Source organism: Chelmon rostratus, chromosome 16, assembly GCF_017976325.1.
Source record: "Chelmon rostratus isolate fCheRos1 chromosome 16, fCheRos1.pri, whole genome shotgun sequence".
Taxonomy (NCBI): domain Eukaryota; kingdom Metazoa; phylum Chordata; class Actinopteri; order Chaetodontiformes; family Chaetodontidae; genus Chelmon; species Chelmon rostratus.
In genome coordinates this window covers 21,861,868-21,880,085 of record NC_055673.1, presented here as the reverse complement: position 1 = coordinate 21,880,085, position 18,218 = coordinate 21,861,868, and the positions used below count along the sequence as shown (strand labels likewise).

At 45.9% G+C, this 18,218-nt stretch overlaps 1 protein-coding gene across 1 annotated transcript in view; it reads left to right on the top strand.

Annotated features, from left to right (window-relative positions):
* Positions 1 to 3,241: 3,241 nt before the first annotated feature.
* The window catches only part of ptprua (protein tyrosine phosphatase receptor type Ua), a 177,660-nt gene continuing 162,683 nt past the window's right edge, over positions 3,242 to 18,218 (top strand). The window contains exon 1 of the mRNA XM_041954690.1: positions 3,242 to 3,305. Coding sequence (XP_041810624.1) covers positions 3,260 to 3,305 — 46 coding nt within the window. The 5' untranslated portion in view covers positions 3,242 to 3,259. The remainder of the gene's footprint in view (positions 3,306 to 18,218) is intronic.

Below are 18,218 nucleotides of genomic sequence, written 5' to 3'. Positions count from 1 at the left end.
GGGCATGTGGACCGCTGTATCGCTGACACCAATATATCAGCCTCGCTCTATAGTTTAGAAAATCACACTGAATTATTACACACTAGCAAATGAAGAAAGCTCACAATATGCCCCCCACTACCATCTTCCAAGAAATAAATATCTCCCAGACACAAGTTAAAAGCCCTGAGGCTACAAAATCAATGTTTCATAGGCAGGAGGTGATAAAGAGTCTTGATCCAGCTCTTCCTGTCTCTGAAGCAGCCAGCAGTCCAGTAGTGAGCAGCGGGATGGCTCGATGCCATCTGAAGCCACAGCCAAGTGGATTTGGGCCACTGCACAAATTTAACAGGTATAGGAAAGAGTTGGCTGCGCTTCACCCTGCAGTGTGTAGATAATTTTTTGAAATAAAAGCCCAGGTGACCATCACAGGGTGCACGTGGAGCTATTCATCCACCGACTACCAAACTGTGGCCCTGTCACTTTGGAATGACCCCATGGAGAATCGAAGGCCAGGTGATAAAAGTGTCCTGCACAGGCTGGGTCACTACATTACCGTTCAGCCGCTCTAACTGCCGCTGCTCAGGACCAGTTCACTGGAGCGCAAATCAATGCAGCAGGTCAGGTTTCAGGTCCGAAGGAGATTGGGACCAAAAATCAAGGTCTTGGATGTTGTAAATGGGCACACGATTGTTCTTACAAACATGAGATCTGCCTCACCGACTGGTTGTTTTTATACCTGGTTTATTCCAATCAACAGGGTGTTGAATATGTGTGGTAATTAGTTTGTGATAATGTGATTAATTGTAAATTTGTTTCTGCTGATGCACAACTAAAGCACAATATCAACTGTGATAATAAGGGCCCTCTACATATTTAGCAAATCTTGAGGTCCTGACTTGCAGAGGGGCCCCGTCTCAAAATGTTTTTAATCAAACCTTTATTATTCCTCTTCATATCATGTTTGCATCAGCGGCTTTCAGAAGAGGAAATGTGGACAAGGCTGGATACCAACCTGGCAAAGTGTGCAACTGTCCAGTGGCCTGAGACTCGTGTCTTCAGATAAAATGTGGTCTTTTTTTTGTGTTAGTTTATGTTGTGCTCACTGAATTAATTTGTATTAAATATGTACAGAATACGTACACTGTCGACAGGGGCACCATGGGGCATTTTATGGTTGTTGTTGTATGATAATATCATGTGCCATAAGCTGCATGCTCCGTGTGATGGGTCCCAAAGCGCAACAGTATAAAATGCACAAATAGTGGTTGAAACGGGGTCCCACCTTTTATTTTTGCCCCGGGGCCCCCCGAGGCCACGTTAGTCCACCCCTGCTGCAGTGAAAAACAACAATGGCAGCTCATAAAGAATTAGTGCCGTTATATCAGAAGAGCAAAGATGGCACTGAAGGCTTTCCTCTATGTTTTTGTTCTTCTCCTAGCTGGCTCCAGCAAGAGTTATGCCGTCCAACTACGGTCATTTGAGTTGTTGATCTGATATGGTTGAAGTTAGCCTGTGATAGATGATGATAGACAAACGGTTCATCCAATCACCTGTCCAATCAGGACACACCTGCTGTATGATACACCCTCATAATGGTTAGATTTAGGCACAGAAACTACGTTAGCAGGGTGCGTGTCATGTTGTGAAGAAGGCGTGTCGTGTAGTGAAGTGGGTTTAGTCTGTGAGACCGCATCTAAAGCCCTCTGAAGTTTCTTTTCACATGCCTGCCCTTTTCCAAACAGTGTGCACGGACGACTTCCCAGATGGTTCAGTGTAACAAACCATCTGGTGCATCAGGTCAACTCACTCTGCCTATAATAAACAGAACCAGTGCTTGAAGTGGGCCAGTGCTCAACCTACACAGGACCAGCACTTCTGCATTTTACTCTTTACTTCACTCCACCGGTGCACTGGGACTTGTTCTCGCACACCGGCACTTCTCACAGGCTGCCGGGGCTCTTCTCTGCCCTCTCCACGTCAGGTTCTCTGGGTGATTCATCCAGTGGCCCTAAATAAACTGCGGCACCAGGGGACAGCATGCGAAGCTCACCTGTTACAGTTCTCACCTGCCTGCCTTTCTCTGTCTGTGCTTGAGGTGCTCCATTCGTGTGACACACTAAAAGCAAAAGGAAGAAAAAATCCAGGGATTTGCAGGGAATTCTGGAAACTAAGGACATCCCAGCCTGATTAAATTATGTTTTTGATGATAGTCAATTATTTGTTGCTCTAGCAATTGTGTTGTCTCATATTATGGACATGGCAATGTCCCCCATTGTCTGTAATTCACTGTAGAAATTCATAATGTGATGAAAATCGGTACACACGGCAACATAGACAGCACAGAACAGATATGTAGATCGAGCATTTTTATTCAGAAATGCATTTCAAACATTAAAAAATGCGATACCTGCTAAATAAACATTAATTAAAGCAAAGCCCTTAGGCGTGTTCAGAGGTCAGGGTCATCTGCACAGCAGCACCGCTGGAGTTTGAAAAAGAGATTCAGCAGCACACTTTGCTGCAGGCGTTTCATCTGTGGCTTGAATCCAAACTGTCCAAGTAAAACTCGGTCTGGTTTTATCACATTGCCGCCATGCTGTCACGAACCAGCGTGTTCAATACTGAAAACAGCCAGTCCTGTATAATATTAGTGAAAAATAAACTGCCATCGAGCATGGACACTGATTTGGTAGCCTTTGGCAAGGTGTTACTCCCTCAATACAGCAGCACCACTGAGTCAGAATTTAATCAGGTGGTTTTAGCATAATAATGAAGAGCAACAGCCGAGCAGGAATGAGTTTGGAAGCCAGAAATGCACTTAAAGTGGGCATTGAGGAAAAATGTCCCCACTAATGTGGCAGTGTGGTGACCTGCTGAATGTCTAATAATCCATTTTGCCTGGAGAAACTGCGGATAACACCGAGGGTCTGTGGAAGAGTGGCTGCGAGATCCCCCTCCTGGCCACGTGGAGGCGCCGCAGACCCGCATTCGCGCGTCCCCCTTGCTCGCTTGACAGTGCAAAAAGTAGCGGAGCCGTTACAGGAAAAAGGGGGGCACTTTTTTGAACGGTTCAGCTCCGGATCAGATGCTCCCTGTGCGGGCTGTGGAGGAGGCAGGCAGGCAGCGCTTCTGCAGGGGGATTCAGCGATGAATGGAGCCGAGCGCGCAACTTCTCTCCAGTCCTGCTGTCGCTGCCGGAGTTTTCTGTAGGATTTTCTGACAGAACGAGCTGGACTTTACTTCCCCTGCCAACATGTATTCAGCAGCGTTTCTGCTGATGCTGGCCGTCAGGATCTACGCAGACAGCATGGAGGGACCAACAGGTAAAAGAAGGAGAAAGAGATGTTTGGATGTGGCGCACGGCGCGCACCTGTGAATGTCCTCACAGAGAGAGCGGCTGTCTTAAAGTTGATTGTCAGGCTTTAAAGTCGCTCTTTCTCCTCTGTCTGGACATACACGTCCAAGACAAGACTGCGAGTCGCTCTTTCTGGGGGTTGCACAAGTTAAAAAGTTGTCTCAGAGCGTGTGTTCGACTCTTAAAACCAGACCCCGCTGCGGTGTCGTGGTGTGAACTTTCTCCTTTCGTGCGCACAGTGAAACGCTCATATTCCAGGGGGCATGAAAAATGGAGTTGCCTTCAATCCTGAGGATACAATCAGAGCACGTTTCATTACACGACTCACTGGTGCTGCTGATCACTCGATTTTCTGAGGACATTCCGTCTCGAGATGAAATCTGCAAAGTTAAAAAATAATAAGCTTAAAAATGAAAGTGGATTCGTCATGGATGTGGACTCTCTCTCTCTCTCTCTCTCTCTCTCTCTCTCTCTCTGTCCAGTGCATTCAGCATCATGTCATGTTTTCACTGGGCAGGCTTCAGTGCGCGCACACCATCCTCTGCTCCGGCGTGTCATGTAAATGTAAATCACATCCTCGCCATTAAGTCGTCCCTCACTGGCTTTTCTTTTATTGCTGATGTGCATGAAACGGGCTGCTAACTTGCCTGCATGTTAATAATGGAACATGTTGCATAATGGTGTTGCTGATGCAGGGGCTCATTTGTTTGACTGGTTCACTTTGTAGCAAAAAATCAGCCATTTGGGAGGCAAATCTGGGGTGAGCAAATCAAGAGGAGTGTGTTTTTGCGGCTACAAAGCGGTTCAGTGGACATGAATTGATAATGTCAGTGTTGTGCCACAAATGAAATCGCTGGCAGCTGATCCACACATTCTCTGCCTGCATCAGTCAAACTCTGATCGACAGACGTGGACAGTTTAAATTGTTCTCAGAGAGGAAGGCTGAGGTTTTGAGCCTCAGCGCCACAGAGCCTGTCTGAGACAGGAGTTCACATTTTCTACCTTTTGCCTGTGGCGAGCTTAACACCTGAATGGCTGAAGCGGTTTTTGGAGATTTTTGAGACCTGTGAACTTTGTCTTTTGAGGAATCTTGTGGAATACGGTAGAAAAAAATAATGCCTCTGTGCACATTGTGCCAGGTTGTCTCAAGCAAAAGTGCCAGTTGCTTTATCCCAAGAATGCTTCGCAACTGGTGTGAGCACTGTGGCTATGATATAAATACCCTGGTGCACGGGTGTCAGTTACACAGCGACCAAAACCAGTTGCTGAACAGACGTGCGCTGAGCCACTCCCTGCTCTCCAGGATCAGCTCGGTTCTGTAGGCAGGATTTAATGGAACAAGCCAACTGCCTTATGAGATTACATGGAACGACAGTGAGGGCCGCCTCATCGCTGCTTGGCATGCATTCAGTTGACTTGCTGGAAATGTGTCCAGAATGGACACTGGTGGGAAATGATCTCCACGCAGGAAGTGATCTGTCAAGATAAAGCTGGTCTCAGCTCCTTATGTCTCGGGCTGTGCATCGAATATCAATACTTTTTTGGTACCGGCTGAAATATCTTTGTAGCACCTGGCGCTGAAGAAGCACAGGCAGCCGGTCAGATTCGTAACCTAGGTTACCTTTCCACTGATCAGATGTTTCCTGATTTAAATGAAATTCTTGCTAGGTTTTTTTCCACAAAGTTGCCGGATGGCTGCTTTTGTTTAGGCATTTTTGTACAGGTCAAAGGAAGGCATCACATCGGCACTAACAGGAGGGCCAATTAGACGTTTGGGCTTCAGGGGAATTTTTCCATCATTTTCAGAAATTTTATAGACCAAAGTGATGTATTCAAATATCTCATTTTGTCTGAGCAACATTGCAAAACCCAAATATATTCAATTTAGTATCACAGGAGACTTGAAACAGAAAATATTCACAGTTGAGAAGCTGGATCCAGAGAATTTTGACACTTGGAAAAAAGACTTATCAATATAGTGCTGATTAATTTCCTGTCTGTCAGCTAATTATTGCAACTCTAGCTAGTAGTTTCAACAACTCCTGTCTGCCGATGGCTGATCTGCAGTCACAGTTACCATTCTTTGGCCCCAGTACATAATGTTTTAGCTTAGTTTAAGAAACTTGAACTTGTTCTAACTCATTCTGTAAGTTGCCTAAAGAAAACACGGCCTAATGTTAGAAAAGTTGCTTGATTTTCAGCAGAGAATATCTGACGTTAACAAACCCAAATGCTCCACACTTTAGGGTACATCATTTGATGGAAGGCAGCTTGTGGCGATCTTTGAAGCAAATGTGGCGAAATGCTGATTTTTCTCTTTGAAAGGTATTTTTCTGGAATCGTACGGCTTTATTAGCCAGATGACAGAGAGAGAGATGGAGGATGACATGCAGCAAAGGTCCCGGCTGGACGCAAACTGAGGATGCTGCGGTTCATGGTCGCCGCCTTAACCCCTAGGCCACCAGCGCCTCACAAAATTCAGCTTTTTCGAGGAACTGAAGTGCTTGGAAATAGGACCGTGGTGTATCCTGATGAGCTGTCGTCCTTTGTTAACACTTGTCAAGCCGGATTACATATAAAACAATGGGTGCAGCTGTTTTGACGTGCATCATATGCTGCTGGCGTGTGCAGCAACTTTTGTTTCTTGACACTTGTCGCTACATTTTGGTTGGTACTAAAATAGTACTGAGGATTTGTGCACAGCTCTCGGTATCAATCCAGACCGAGCCTTGCAGTCTGTTGACGTAGATGCAGTGCTACCTTCACTTTGTATTTCTGTTGTATTCAGGTAAAGACTGCAGTAAAGTGCCAGAGTGTGGCCGCACTCGGAGGTCCTTTCCTGCAGCAGAGTTTCACCCACTGAATGTGTGATAGTTGAGGTGAGGTGAAACCTGCCGTGTTGTTCGAGTGCACCTGGTCCCTGTTAGCGGGGGCTCTGTGGAGTCAGAACAAAAAGGTAATTTAATCTGAGAATGAAACCATGTGAGCGAACGGCGACACTGAGCGGCGCTGACATGCAGCTCCACGCACTCTTAGACTGGAGGTCGGAAGGAGGTTAGCTGGAAAAGACCACACTGAAATGGGCGCTGACACGAGAAGGTGGGCTTTCACGGGCTGCTGGGAGGATGTAGAGAGGGTCCTCAGTGTGTAGCGGTGTGGATCCGGCTCATTGTTAATCCAGTAGAAAATAGCCCGACACGCACAGCTCTCCTGGGGCAAATGTGGCGCCTGTAAATGGAGAAAATGGAGCGTATGCTCACACAAAGGGCTATGATGAAATGTGGTTGTTCTGGAGGAAATAACACAAGATTCTTCAATAGAACAATAGTGAATTGCATAATGGGTACACGCTGTTCAAGAAAATGAGTACAGTTTGTAATTATAGTGCATGATAATGAGATGGCAAGGAACAAGGGATGTTTTGGCACCCATTCTCAAAGGAAGAAAAATCACAGAGATCTATCAATATATAATCAAGTCCACGTCATTTACCAGACAGTTACAAGCCCTCAGCGCTGTGGGACAAAATTTCAGAAGCAGCAGACTAAACAACCTGGCTTTAATTGTCTGTTTAGTTGAAGAAAAATGGATGCAATTAAGCCTGAAATGGATAAAAATGACCAATTTGGAATGACAAAGTACAGCCCGCATTTTGCTCCCCACCTGTCTGATGCAACATTAGATGGATTGCATATTACAGTCTTCGCAAGCCTATTTTTCTTCAGTTTAAATGAATAGGTCAAGCATTATAAGCGTGGACATATTCAATCAGCCAGAGCAGCCTAATAGCCGAACCCAGTGAGAGCGTACCAGCCCGGCTGGGGTGGAAGCCAGCAAGGCCTTTCCTCCCCTATCTCCAGCCACTTTGATGGCTTTTGAGAAATTTTAATTGCCTTTGCTGTTAGTCGCCACTCATTCTGTTTGTCCCAGAGTTTTACTGGCAGCGGGGGCTGAAGCACGCTTGGAAAGGTGTTCCACAGAATTGAAGTTTTGCTTTTTATCGACACAGCTGAGGACTATGGGATTTGAGAAGTTCTGAGGCCTGTGAATAGCTGAGAGACTTGGCAAACGTATGGCTTTCTATATAACTGCAGCTGGATCAGTTCTATTTATCTAAAAATGATTTCCTCTTATCGTCGAGGGAGGAGTCAGGGCTGCTGTTGTGCAGCTGAAGTCAATTTTCTCCAAGAGAGCTAAGTTGGTGGATGCAGCGTGGCCTCCAGCGGACTTTACTGTACCTGTCCTGTTCCAGCTTTGTCCATCTGTCCTTCAATAGTACTCAGTTGTCAACAGTTTTTGGCAGTAACACATTATGTTTTACAGTAATGTGATTACTTTTTTAGGAGATTACCATTTGAAAGTTGCTGTCACTGCATGTTTTGTGGACAGATTGGTCTTGGACATGCTACCTTGACACAGGGACTGGTGGGGAGGTAGTTACACTGTGTTTATGGCCAAATTAGCTGCAAAGCTAGCATTGCTGGTTGTTATACTGAAACAAAATCCAATATAAACCCTCAGAACTGAACTTTGTCTTAATCAGGTTTCGCTTGCTATATGTAATTTAGCATATGTAAATGAGGTGACTGCAAAGCTAGCAGTTAGGTAACCGAGCATAAAGACGTCAGAATAAAGGCAGGGTTTCTCGTTCTTCCCATGCTACCAACATTATTTGAATGCATCGTCTGCCAAGAGAGGAGAAGTTTGACTCTGGGTACGAAAGTTGTCTCATTTTAGCATGTCGTGTTTTCTTAGCTTGCTTGCTAACGTTAGCCACGGGTGAGGCCACATTAAGTCAGCTGGTTTTGTTCGGAGTTGGCGGTGTGTGAACCCCGTGATCACTGTGAGGTCAGGACTTCTGAAGTGCTGCTGGGTTTAGCCGCCGGGTTAGCTACCCTCAGCTAACAGCTAAGCTAGCTGTTGATGATCAGTAAATGCTGGCTGCTTGTTAAAGCACAGTTTATTTTTCATAACATCTGTTGTTTTCTATTTCTGCACGTTAATGAGGAAGGTGTGACGTGGCGGCTTGGAATGGTTGAACGCCACCTTTGACAGAGCTGGGCTGACTTTATTTGTCTACGTTCGATTTCCTCGACTGATTTATTCAGGTAATTGTTTGGAAACCAGATGTTGGTCATTCATGGCTGTAGAGCAATCAGACCGTCGCCGACCATTATCGCCTCGTGCAATATGTTTGTGACGTTAATTTTCCAGCGCCGCCGCTGCCCGTGCCCGCCTGTCACCACCATGCATTGTTAATGGAGCTGACAGTGCTGCCAGACTGCCTTGGCCTGGACCCACGAGGCGTCTTTGTGGGGAGAACCAGGACCGGCTTCGCCTCTCCAGGTGTTAGAAATGTGTTGTTTTTTTCCTCCATCAACAGCAAATCATTACTGAGCAGATGGAGTTGTGCCAGCAGGCAGCGCACTGCCTGTCAAGCTGAACGCTAAACGTGTTTAGACAATAAAGTTAATTTGCTCACTTTTCGACATCCTCTCCTGTTGGTGAATGCCTACTATGGTATTCAATTTAGATTACTTTGAACGAAGCTGCTGGGTTTGTGATTGCTGTTGCTCACTCTTCCGTCAGTGACTCATTTCGGTGCTTGCGCAGCTCTCAGTTTTATTTCAACCAGCTATATAATGATCTCCTGGATGGAACGCTTCATGAAATCAGTCAAATAGTTCAGGGAAATAAATTCACATAGCGTGAGTGCATCGGCAGCTTGAGGATCAGCTGCTCGTGGAATTTGGATGTTGGAATCTGCTGTCTGTTGCAGAGAGCCGCTAATTGTATGATTATGGAGTCTCAGAGGACGGACTCGCTGCCGGGGTGACAAAAGCCAAAAAGCGAGTTTAAAGCCTCCTGACTTTTCAACTACAGATGATACTGAGACATCAGCTTGCTTTTTAGCAAATTTTAGAAAAGCTCCAAGTGCCTGAGATCCCTCTCTGCACTCCTCCAACCCCTCTCTGCTTCTGTATAAGAGCTCACCATCTGCCACAGATCACGTCTCAAATTGTCCACGGAGCATTGAGAGTATGAGGACGACGCTTTGAAAGCAGCCTCATGGGCAGCTTACCTGATTGCAGTCAAGTAATTGCACTGACAACAGTATCTGTCTCTGAAAACTTGACGACACGCTGTAACGAAAGTGTCTCTTAATTCCTCCGACAGCTCCGAGAAAGGAAATATCAAGCCAGACCAGAACACTTAGCTTGTGAAATCTAAACGAATGAACTGCAAACAATTTCACCTTAAAACACTTCAACACCGTTGGGTGTTTGGTAGTGAGGGGCCTTTTTTGTTGCTTTGTACATTGACTTTCCCTAACTGAGAACACTGGAGCTGTGTCTCAATTCTGAAAACAACTGTAATTTTAAGCGGGTTTTGAGTATGTAGACACTAAATCTGCTTGATTTTTTGACTGTCCCACATTGGACGGACATGCAACATTTGCCATCTTAACCTCAAAACACTCGAGATCACAAATATATAGAAACACTGTCATATAAACTATGAAGAAAAATACAAATATAGCTTCATTTTAAGGCGTCCTGTCTTGAATGTCCTGTCTTGAACTCAGAATGGACAAAGATGGAAATGTAGTGCCAATTGCAAATATAAACTGAAAACCCCACATAAAGAAGATATGTGGCTTCTTCCATAGTTTGAAGATAGTGCCACTTATTTTCTTTTTCAGGTAATTTTATGCTTGTTGTCTTGATGCATGGTTTGCCCTTCACAGTCTCCTTAATCCCAAAGTGAAGTCTTCAAAGTGCGTGTTTTGTGTGACCAACAGTTTTGAACAATACATTGTTCCATAAGTAAAAAGCCCTCACAATAGAGTAGCTTGAGTTAGGAATGTAGGCATTTATCCTTATAAAGATTAGACTTAGAGGATCTATTATTTACCAAAACAATTATTGATTATGTTTTCTGTTAATCAGCTAATATCCAGTTGTTTGATTAATTGTTTAATTGATGTCCATTGGAGCAAATCTCATTTCCTGTTAGTACAAAACAATAAATTACACTGCCTCTAACTGATAGAGCTGTATACTGTGATGAGTGGTATTTAGTAGATGTTCTCTACTGTGTTGTAGGAATACACTTTGAAGTATGGCTGTACCTCGAACCCTCAGATGAAACCTGTTTGGATCATTCCACAGGTGATAGTATCATGATTGGGTATGAAAGGAGCATCCTGGAAAGGCTCAGTCGTTCACAGTGAGGATGGAGGAGGTTCAACACTTTGTGTGATTGTAGAAAGGACGTTACTACATGGGCTCAGGAACATTCCTAAATATGTTGGTAACACAGTTCATTTGCAAATGATTGCATTCTGTTTTTATTTACGTTTTACACAGCGTTCCAGCTTTTTGGGAATCTCTGAAAGCCAGGTAAAGCATCAGCAACATAATGAAAAGATTTCAAATGATACCCTACTAGCCCTACCCTACTGAGGGAAAGTGGGTTCCAGGAACGTAAATTAGAACAAAAGTTAGTCCTGGAATTCACTCAACATCACAGATTGATGATAGATAACGCTGTGGAGTGTCTGAGGAAGAATTTTTCCTTTACTGATTTAAATACCCTGTGCTATTGAAATCTCTGCACACATGCACAATCAACTTGTTGAGACTGATGGTGTAGAATCCTGATGGTTGGAGCTGCGACTGTGTGCTTGTATTAAGGGCAGCTTGGAAACCGATATGAGATGTGCAGCAGCATGTCTGTTCTGCGGTGACTGCTGCCTGTCCATGTAGTGGGGTCCTGCTCGCCGTTAGATTCTGCTCCTGCTGCCATTACCTCCTACATTTGCCACCGCCTCTGACAGCCAGCCATGAATAATCTTTATGAATATTCGCCTATCACCTGTCTTGCCCAGCCGACGGTGTGTTTACACTCTGCGGCTGAACCAATTGTCCAAGCTATTCCCCGGCCATGAAACCTGTGGTCGGACCTGTCACGGCCGATGACAGGTTGACGTGAGAAGTGACGCTGGCAGCAGACAGGAAACCGTCGCTCGGTTATCGCTGCAGCGCGAGACGGCCGAGCAGCACATTCAGCAGACGGGGTCAGCCACGGGATGATTTTGTGGCGGCGCTGTCAGCAAGTGTCGCCTTAGATTGAGATGACGTCTGGGGCCAAACTGTGGGACGAGCGTTCCTCTCGCTTCCTCTGCTCTCTGCAGCTTCTGGGATAAAATAACTACATGATGGCAAAAGCTATTTCTTTCCAGTTCTGCTACCTTCTCCTCCACTCTTTATCTTCCGGACTCTTCCCTCTTGGGCTCACATGTTTAGTCCCCCGTGTCATTAATGTAGAAGACCATGGTGCTGATAAATTCAAGTTAGATTAACTGCCAAACTCGAAATTTACTCCATCGTACCCTTCATTTCCGTGAGATAGAAAAAAAAAATCAGTGATATGGAGCAAGACCTGGGGTGTGTAGGTCCCAGGGTAGCTGTAGATATTACACTTTAAAAAGTATGTGTTTAAAGTTATCAAACCTGTGGGCCTCCGAGTGTCCCTGTGGCGCACAAGAGATATTAAAAGTTGAAGGGAAACTTGTAAGAAAAAAAAGTCAAATAATTAAATAAATAATATGACATGTCCCTCAGCGGAGTGAACAAGGGCACTGCGGCAGCGCCTGCTCGCCCCTGTCAAGGTTAGCAGTGACCCTCCTGTGCACAGCAGGGGAGGTTATGCAGCATGAGCAGCAACACCTGTGTGTCTGCTATCACTGCGGGACATCTTCATCACCGGCGTCTTCACTTCCCCCTTCTGTAAGTAAATTTGGATCAATGCCGCTTTTTGTGGCCCAGTTTTGCCCTTTTCCGGAGCGCTCTCCTCTCCATCTGCAACGACTCCAGAGGTGCTTTTGAGCACATAACCCCCAACCTTTTCTGTGCTCTGCTCCGCCGAGGGCAAGTTCATATTTTATGCAACCAAATCGGAAGCAAGCAAGCAGCGGAAGTGTTTATAGCTGTTGAGAGCAGCATGAGGCAATAACTATTCAAATGGAAATAGAGGTGCACCGATGCAACCTGTTGCCTCCCAGTAATGATTCCAGTACCTTAACTCAGGGTATACCAAATACCAATACACTATAGGTGATCTATTTTCACCAAATTTAAAATCTGTATACCCCACCTGTCCAGCTGGAACTCATTAGCATTATTTTACGATAAGGCACCATGATGTCAGAAGGGGTGGGGCTTTTCAATCTGTACAAGCACATCATGCTTACACCTGTACACCAAGCGGTTCCCAGCGTGAATAGGAAGAGAACTGTCAGTTTGCAGCAGGTTCTGTGAAAGGAGCTGACGTTTCCTCAATGAAAACACGTCCGGCGTAGGCTTCATGCAGAGAACCAAACCTTGAACCCTGCGTATTGATGCCGTGCATCCCCATCTTTGCCCTGTTGCCTCTCAACCCATCTGTCCTTTCTCTGCTTCTTGTAGAAAGTACTTGCATGCACATTTTTGTTAGTTATGTCTCTTTCTTCTACCTACCTTCCCTCTTGACTTCTGTGTGGAGGGGCCACCTTGGCAGTGATTCAGACAGCGACAGTATTTTGGCACTTCTAAAATGCAACAGCACCTGGACCAGCATCTGCTGTGTTTGGCTTCCGCTTGCATCAGTAGCGAATATGGAGGTTGCGGCCCCTGTGGCCTCTGAACTCGGACAGATAAACGTAAAGGATTACATTCATGAGCGGCGAGCTGAGGGATCATACCCTGCATGGCAATGAGATTGCACGAGCATCTTTGCATTCACAGCAGAGCGTATTAGCCAAGCCACGAGTGATTGGAGGCATACACCTCTAAAATCCTCATTCTGTTTTATGAGATGTATCGCAGACGGTGCCCGGAGCATGATGTTGTGGTTTTTATAAGCTTGCCGTTACAGGAGGCATTGAATCATTGATTCAATAAGCAAGTGCAGGTGCAGCATTTCAGGTGGAGGCAGAGAGAAAGAGGCAGAGAGTGAAGTGGAGAAAGTGGGAGAAGAGAGGAGTGTGTGGAGTACAGGAGGGGGGCAGGGGGATTATTGATTACATCAGTGGAAGCTGTTGGAAACAGCATGGAAATCAGCTGGTGGTCGGCTTTCTGTCTGTGCAGCAACGCTGTGCATCGCATTTCATCTTCTCTCCACCGTCTGATCTAGCAGGGCAGCCTGAGGTGAAAGTGACTCAAGGGAGGCGTCTCCAGATCGGTCAGCGAACATGTGTGTCCCTGTGCCCTCCTGGCCCGCACCCCTAATCTCAGCATCAATAGAGTCTGAGCAGATGGCACTGTGGCCGGGGTCACAGAGCCCACACACAAAAATAATGGGGCAAGAGAGGATGATGAGGCTGGCCCAGACACTGAAGGGATGATACACGGGTGACCTGAGTAGACGCTGAGAACAGATCTTCTTTGTTTGCCCTTGCATAAGGCACCAGTTGACATATGTTGTTTGTGAGTTGGTTTCAATACAACCTCCTGTATGCTGACCTAGAAAAGTGATGAGAGCAGCAGAAAGCTTCGCCATCAAAAGGCTGCAGTGGCTAATTTTTTGACATTCTGTGTTTCATATAAAAGCTTCTTGCTGTTGTTAATGTATCACAGAAGCACAGGAGCTTCAGTGTCGGTGTTCGGATGCATCCTGGCAACCACAGCATGGCTACTTCCTCTGTTTGTGTGGAATAATCTGTGTGTGCTACAGTTGTGAAATGGAGATGACTTACCAACAAAAAGAAACGATTTAGCATTGCACTCCTATAACTCAAAACAGACAGTAAAAAAAAAAAAGATCAAATTCTACACATTTGTCATCATTGTCAAAACCTGGCGCCTACATCACCCACAATGCAGCTCGACTCGATTCACTTGACTGTCCAGATTTGGGTGTGTTGTGCTAGTAGCAGCTAATGTAGCCTCAATCAGCTGTGAGCTCACTTCTTTCTAACTCCTAGTTTTTTTTTTTTCATTTTCAGACTTGTAGTCTTTATCCCCAACTGATGATGACTCGCATTGCTTTTTCACTACAGTAAGAAAAAATCCATACTGTCAAAGCCCCCAGATATAAGTGCCATGGACTGAGTTAACATAATTTTAGAGTTATCCTCACCGAGTTGGAGAAAGTTTTGAGCCATCCAGGAATTGATGTCCTGCAGGCAGTTATTCAGGCCTGTTAATTTATTGTAGTTACAGGGCTGTAAGGGAAGGTAAAGCGCAGTGTTGTCAGCATAACTGCGAAAAGAAATATAGCACTTATGGATAATGTGGCCTAAAGGGAACATATAAATGTAGAAGAGACAGGGACCAAGTATCAAACCTTGGGGACCCGGCAGGAAAATGCTGTGCTTCAGCCTTAAAGCAAGAGGTTAGTACAAATCCCTGAGTCAGCTGCCAGAGGAAGGTCATTTTTCACTTTTGGCTGTGCAAATTTGCTACCTGACATCACAATTCTTTGCCGGTCCCACTCATATCGCGTGTCATGTACTTAACAACACAGTGGCTCGCTTAAGCGCAGGAAGTGGTTACGGCGGCCCTGATGTGGTTAGCAGACAAGAGGAATGCGCATGTAGAACAATAGATGACATGTTTGTCATTGTCACTCCTAAGGGACGCTTTGCTCATAAATGGCTTCTGCCTGAATGTGTGCGGCCACGCCCCCAGAGCTCTGCAGCGAGTCCCAGACATCTCTAATTATATGCACACAAAAGTGGGCTATGCATTGTTTTCGTATCTCCACATTCACGCCCCTGCGCTCTCACCCCCCCTACTGCTCGGCAACTCTTGTCACCCACTTTCAGCCGGGCCGGAAGACCTGTCGTTAATTAAACCTGCCAATCATAGAGAATAGGGGAGGGAGTGGAGGGGAGAGAGTTCTTCACTTTCCAGAAAGTGATTTACGGCAGTGCTTGCTTTATGGTAATAGAATCAGTCACATCTTCATTTTAGAGGCTGCAGCCAAGGACAGTATCAGTTGACTTGTGTGTGTGCATGTGTGTGTGAACGTGTGGCTTGTTCTCTCTGTGTATGCATGAGTGCGTTTAGGGAGGGTGGAGCAATTAATAGGGGGCGCAGATTAGGAATCCTGTCAAAGGTGACAGCTCTTCTTTTTTCCGTCCTCAGAGAAAGGAAGAGAGGGTGAGTAACGAGCTCTGTAGCACCGTCCCACACGACTACGAGCCTCCTCTGGCCTGCGCGTCCTTGCCGCCGGGGCGGCGTCTTTGACCCCATGTGTTGTCCATGTTTAATTAAGAATCCACTGCAGAGGGATTACAGTACAAGGCAGGGTGAATCTGTAGAGGCAAAGAAGTGAGAGCGTAAGTAGAATCACTAATAGAAGGTTTAGTGTGGCTGGTTGGCCGGGCACAGTGTGGGAGGGGCTGGGCCGGCTGAAAACATCACCCATCATGTGAGTGAAGGCGAACAAGTGTGTCATATCCAGGGATGGCCAGCATGTTTTGAGGTGGTTCACTGTAAATCCTCTGCTAAGCAGTCTTCTGCCTAATTAAGCTGATTTGTTTGTGCTTAATTGGGCCAGAGGCATGCTTGAATCGCTCACCTACTGGACTGCTTACTGCAGCACAGATGTAAGAATGCCCCGCGACAAAACTTACCTTGCAGCTATGTGAGAAAGTACACACTGACAAACAGTGACAGTCACGCATGCTTTGATAAGGGGAAAAACACCATTACTGAGCCGCCATCACTGCTACTGCTGCTACTCTTATATGAATGTCCCAAGTACAAATGCTTTTTCTGCTGTACTACAAATAACATGAATACCAATTATTACTGATACCTCTGTGTCATTTAAAGCTGCTAAATGCAACAAACACCTGCCGCTTCGTGCCATCTGACGCCTGCAGCACCCAGTGTATATTCAGACTACGGGTGAAACGAACGTCAATCACCAACTATTTTAATTGTTCAAGTAATTCTTCAGCCCGAAATGCCCCAATTATCGTGTTCCAGCCTGTAAATCGTGAGGATTTGCTGCTTTTCTTTGCAGAGGATAACACCTCTGACTGTGAGAACTTTTGATGCATGTTTTTTTACTCTTTTCTGATATTTTACCGAACAAAAGATGAATTGATTAATTGAAATTTGATTAGTTGCACCCCTAATGCAGGCAGAAGTAGTAGTCAATGTGCAACGGATGTGCTTTCCTTGAGCATTGACATGCGTGAACATTGGGAAACAGGATATTGGCATAACCTGATGGGCTAACACACGTCAAATGCCACTGGTGTGCGCTGCTCTTAATGCATCTGCACCATCTAAGTGCTGCTATCACTGCTGCTAATAATACTGCTACCAGTATTACTAATAAGCTTTCTTTTAAAGGTACGATGACAGCTGCTGCTTTTAGTGCCACTTCCATTTCTTCTACTAGAACCAATGCTGTTCTATTCGTTGCCTCCAGCAATGCTGGTCAGCAACAAAAGTCAACAATTAGTTAAAATCAATCCACCACATCATATCCCTGCATCTGTCTAATTTGAAGACATAAACATTATTCACCACACGTGCTCCTTTGTTAGCCCCCACTGCGGCTCGTCCAGCTTTGAACCTGGGATATAAAGACCATCACATGCCCGACTCAGGACTGACCTCTAACTTCTGCTGGCGCGAGACAAGACTCAGGGGCTCGAGGGGATTTTGGTGGCAGCGTTTGCCAGAGGGCACCGGGGCTATTTGCTCTGCTCAAACTCCGACTAGGTGTCTGCTGGGGAGGAGAGGCAGAGAAGAATAAGGACTATGCGAGCGTGTCGGTGTATGTAGGTGTGTGAGTTTTGACCTAGCCCGGGGCATGAATAGAAATGTCCAGTAATTGCCTGATGCTGTCACTGACATCATTCCCGCAGGTTTTTGAACCCTTGCGGTTGCAGGCGGGGATGTAAGCCTGTAGAGCTTTGACAGAAAAACAACCTTTTCCCCAGATTTTTTGAAAGACTTGGCATGAGGTTGTAATGATTAGGTGGGTAGGGGCCCTTTCACTGTCACTAAATTTGACAGTTGGTCTTAATGATGTTGACATTTCAAATATGCTCGGGAGAAAATGTTGTTTGGAGCAATTGCCCCCTCCCTTCATGTTATGAAAAACAAAATCACTGGCATGTGAAATTCGCGTGGTGGTGGAGGAGGAGGAGGAGGAGGGGAAGTGCTTGTAGCAGGAACTGGGAGGAGGGCACTAGTTTTTTTTCTAGTTGATTAGGCAGCTGAAATCATCCTTTGTGAAAGCAAGGGAGGGAGGGAAGCTAAACCTCCCAGAGGAAGGCCTTTTGGGTTCATCGCTGCTGGATTGATGCATGGGACGGGGGGGTTGTTCTGGGCTCGCTTTCAGGGGCGTGGGCCCATTCAGAGGGGAGACTGGAGGCTCCTGGATTTATTCCGGCCCAGTGGGTAGCTGCAGCGGTGCCGGCGGGCTGCGCTGGAGGATTTAAGCCCCCTATCGCAACGGCAAAGCAGCATGCTACTCGCAGAGAGAACGAGAGCAGGGAAGCAAAACCGTATACTCTCATTATCAGAGTCTACAGGAGACTGAAGCGAAGGGATAGACAGAGAATGATTGCTGCGGAAAGAGAAGCAGAATGAGCTGTAGGAACAAAGAGTCGCAGTGATGGAAAAAAGTAGAAGATGGGGGAAAAAAGAAATAACAGAGCAGAAAGTTTGCCATGCCTCGGTAACAACGTATCTGTCTTCAGCTGCAGACGGAAGGTGGAGTGAAGAAGAGACCGAGATTAGGAGAGGAGGAAGATGAAAGGGTTACTTAGCGACTGTGTGAAGGATAGAGGGCCTGTTGTCCACTCCTGGAACACAACAGAGACACTGTCTGCAGCTGCATGGGCCCTGTGGCGGAGCTCCATCTGTGG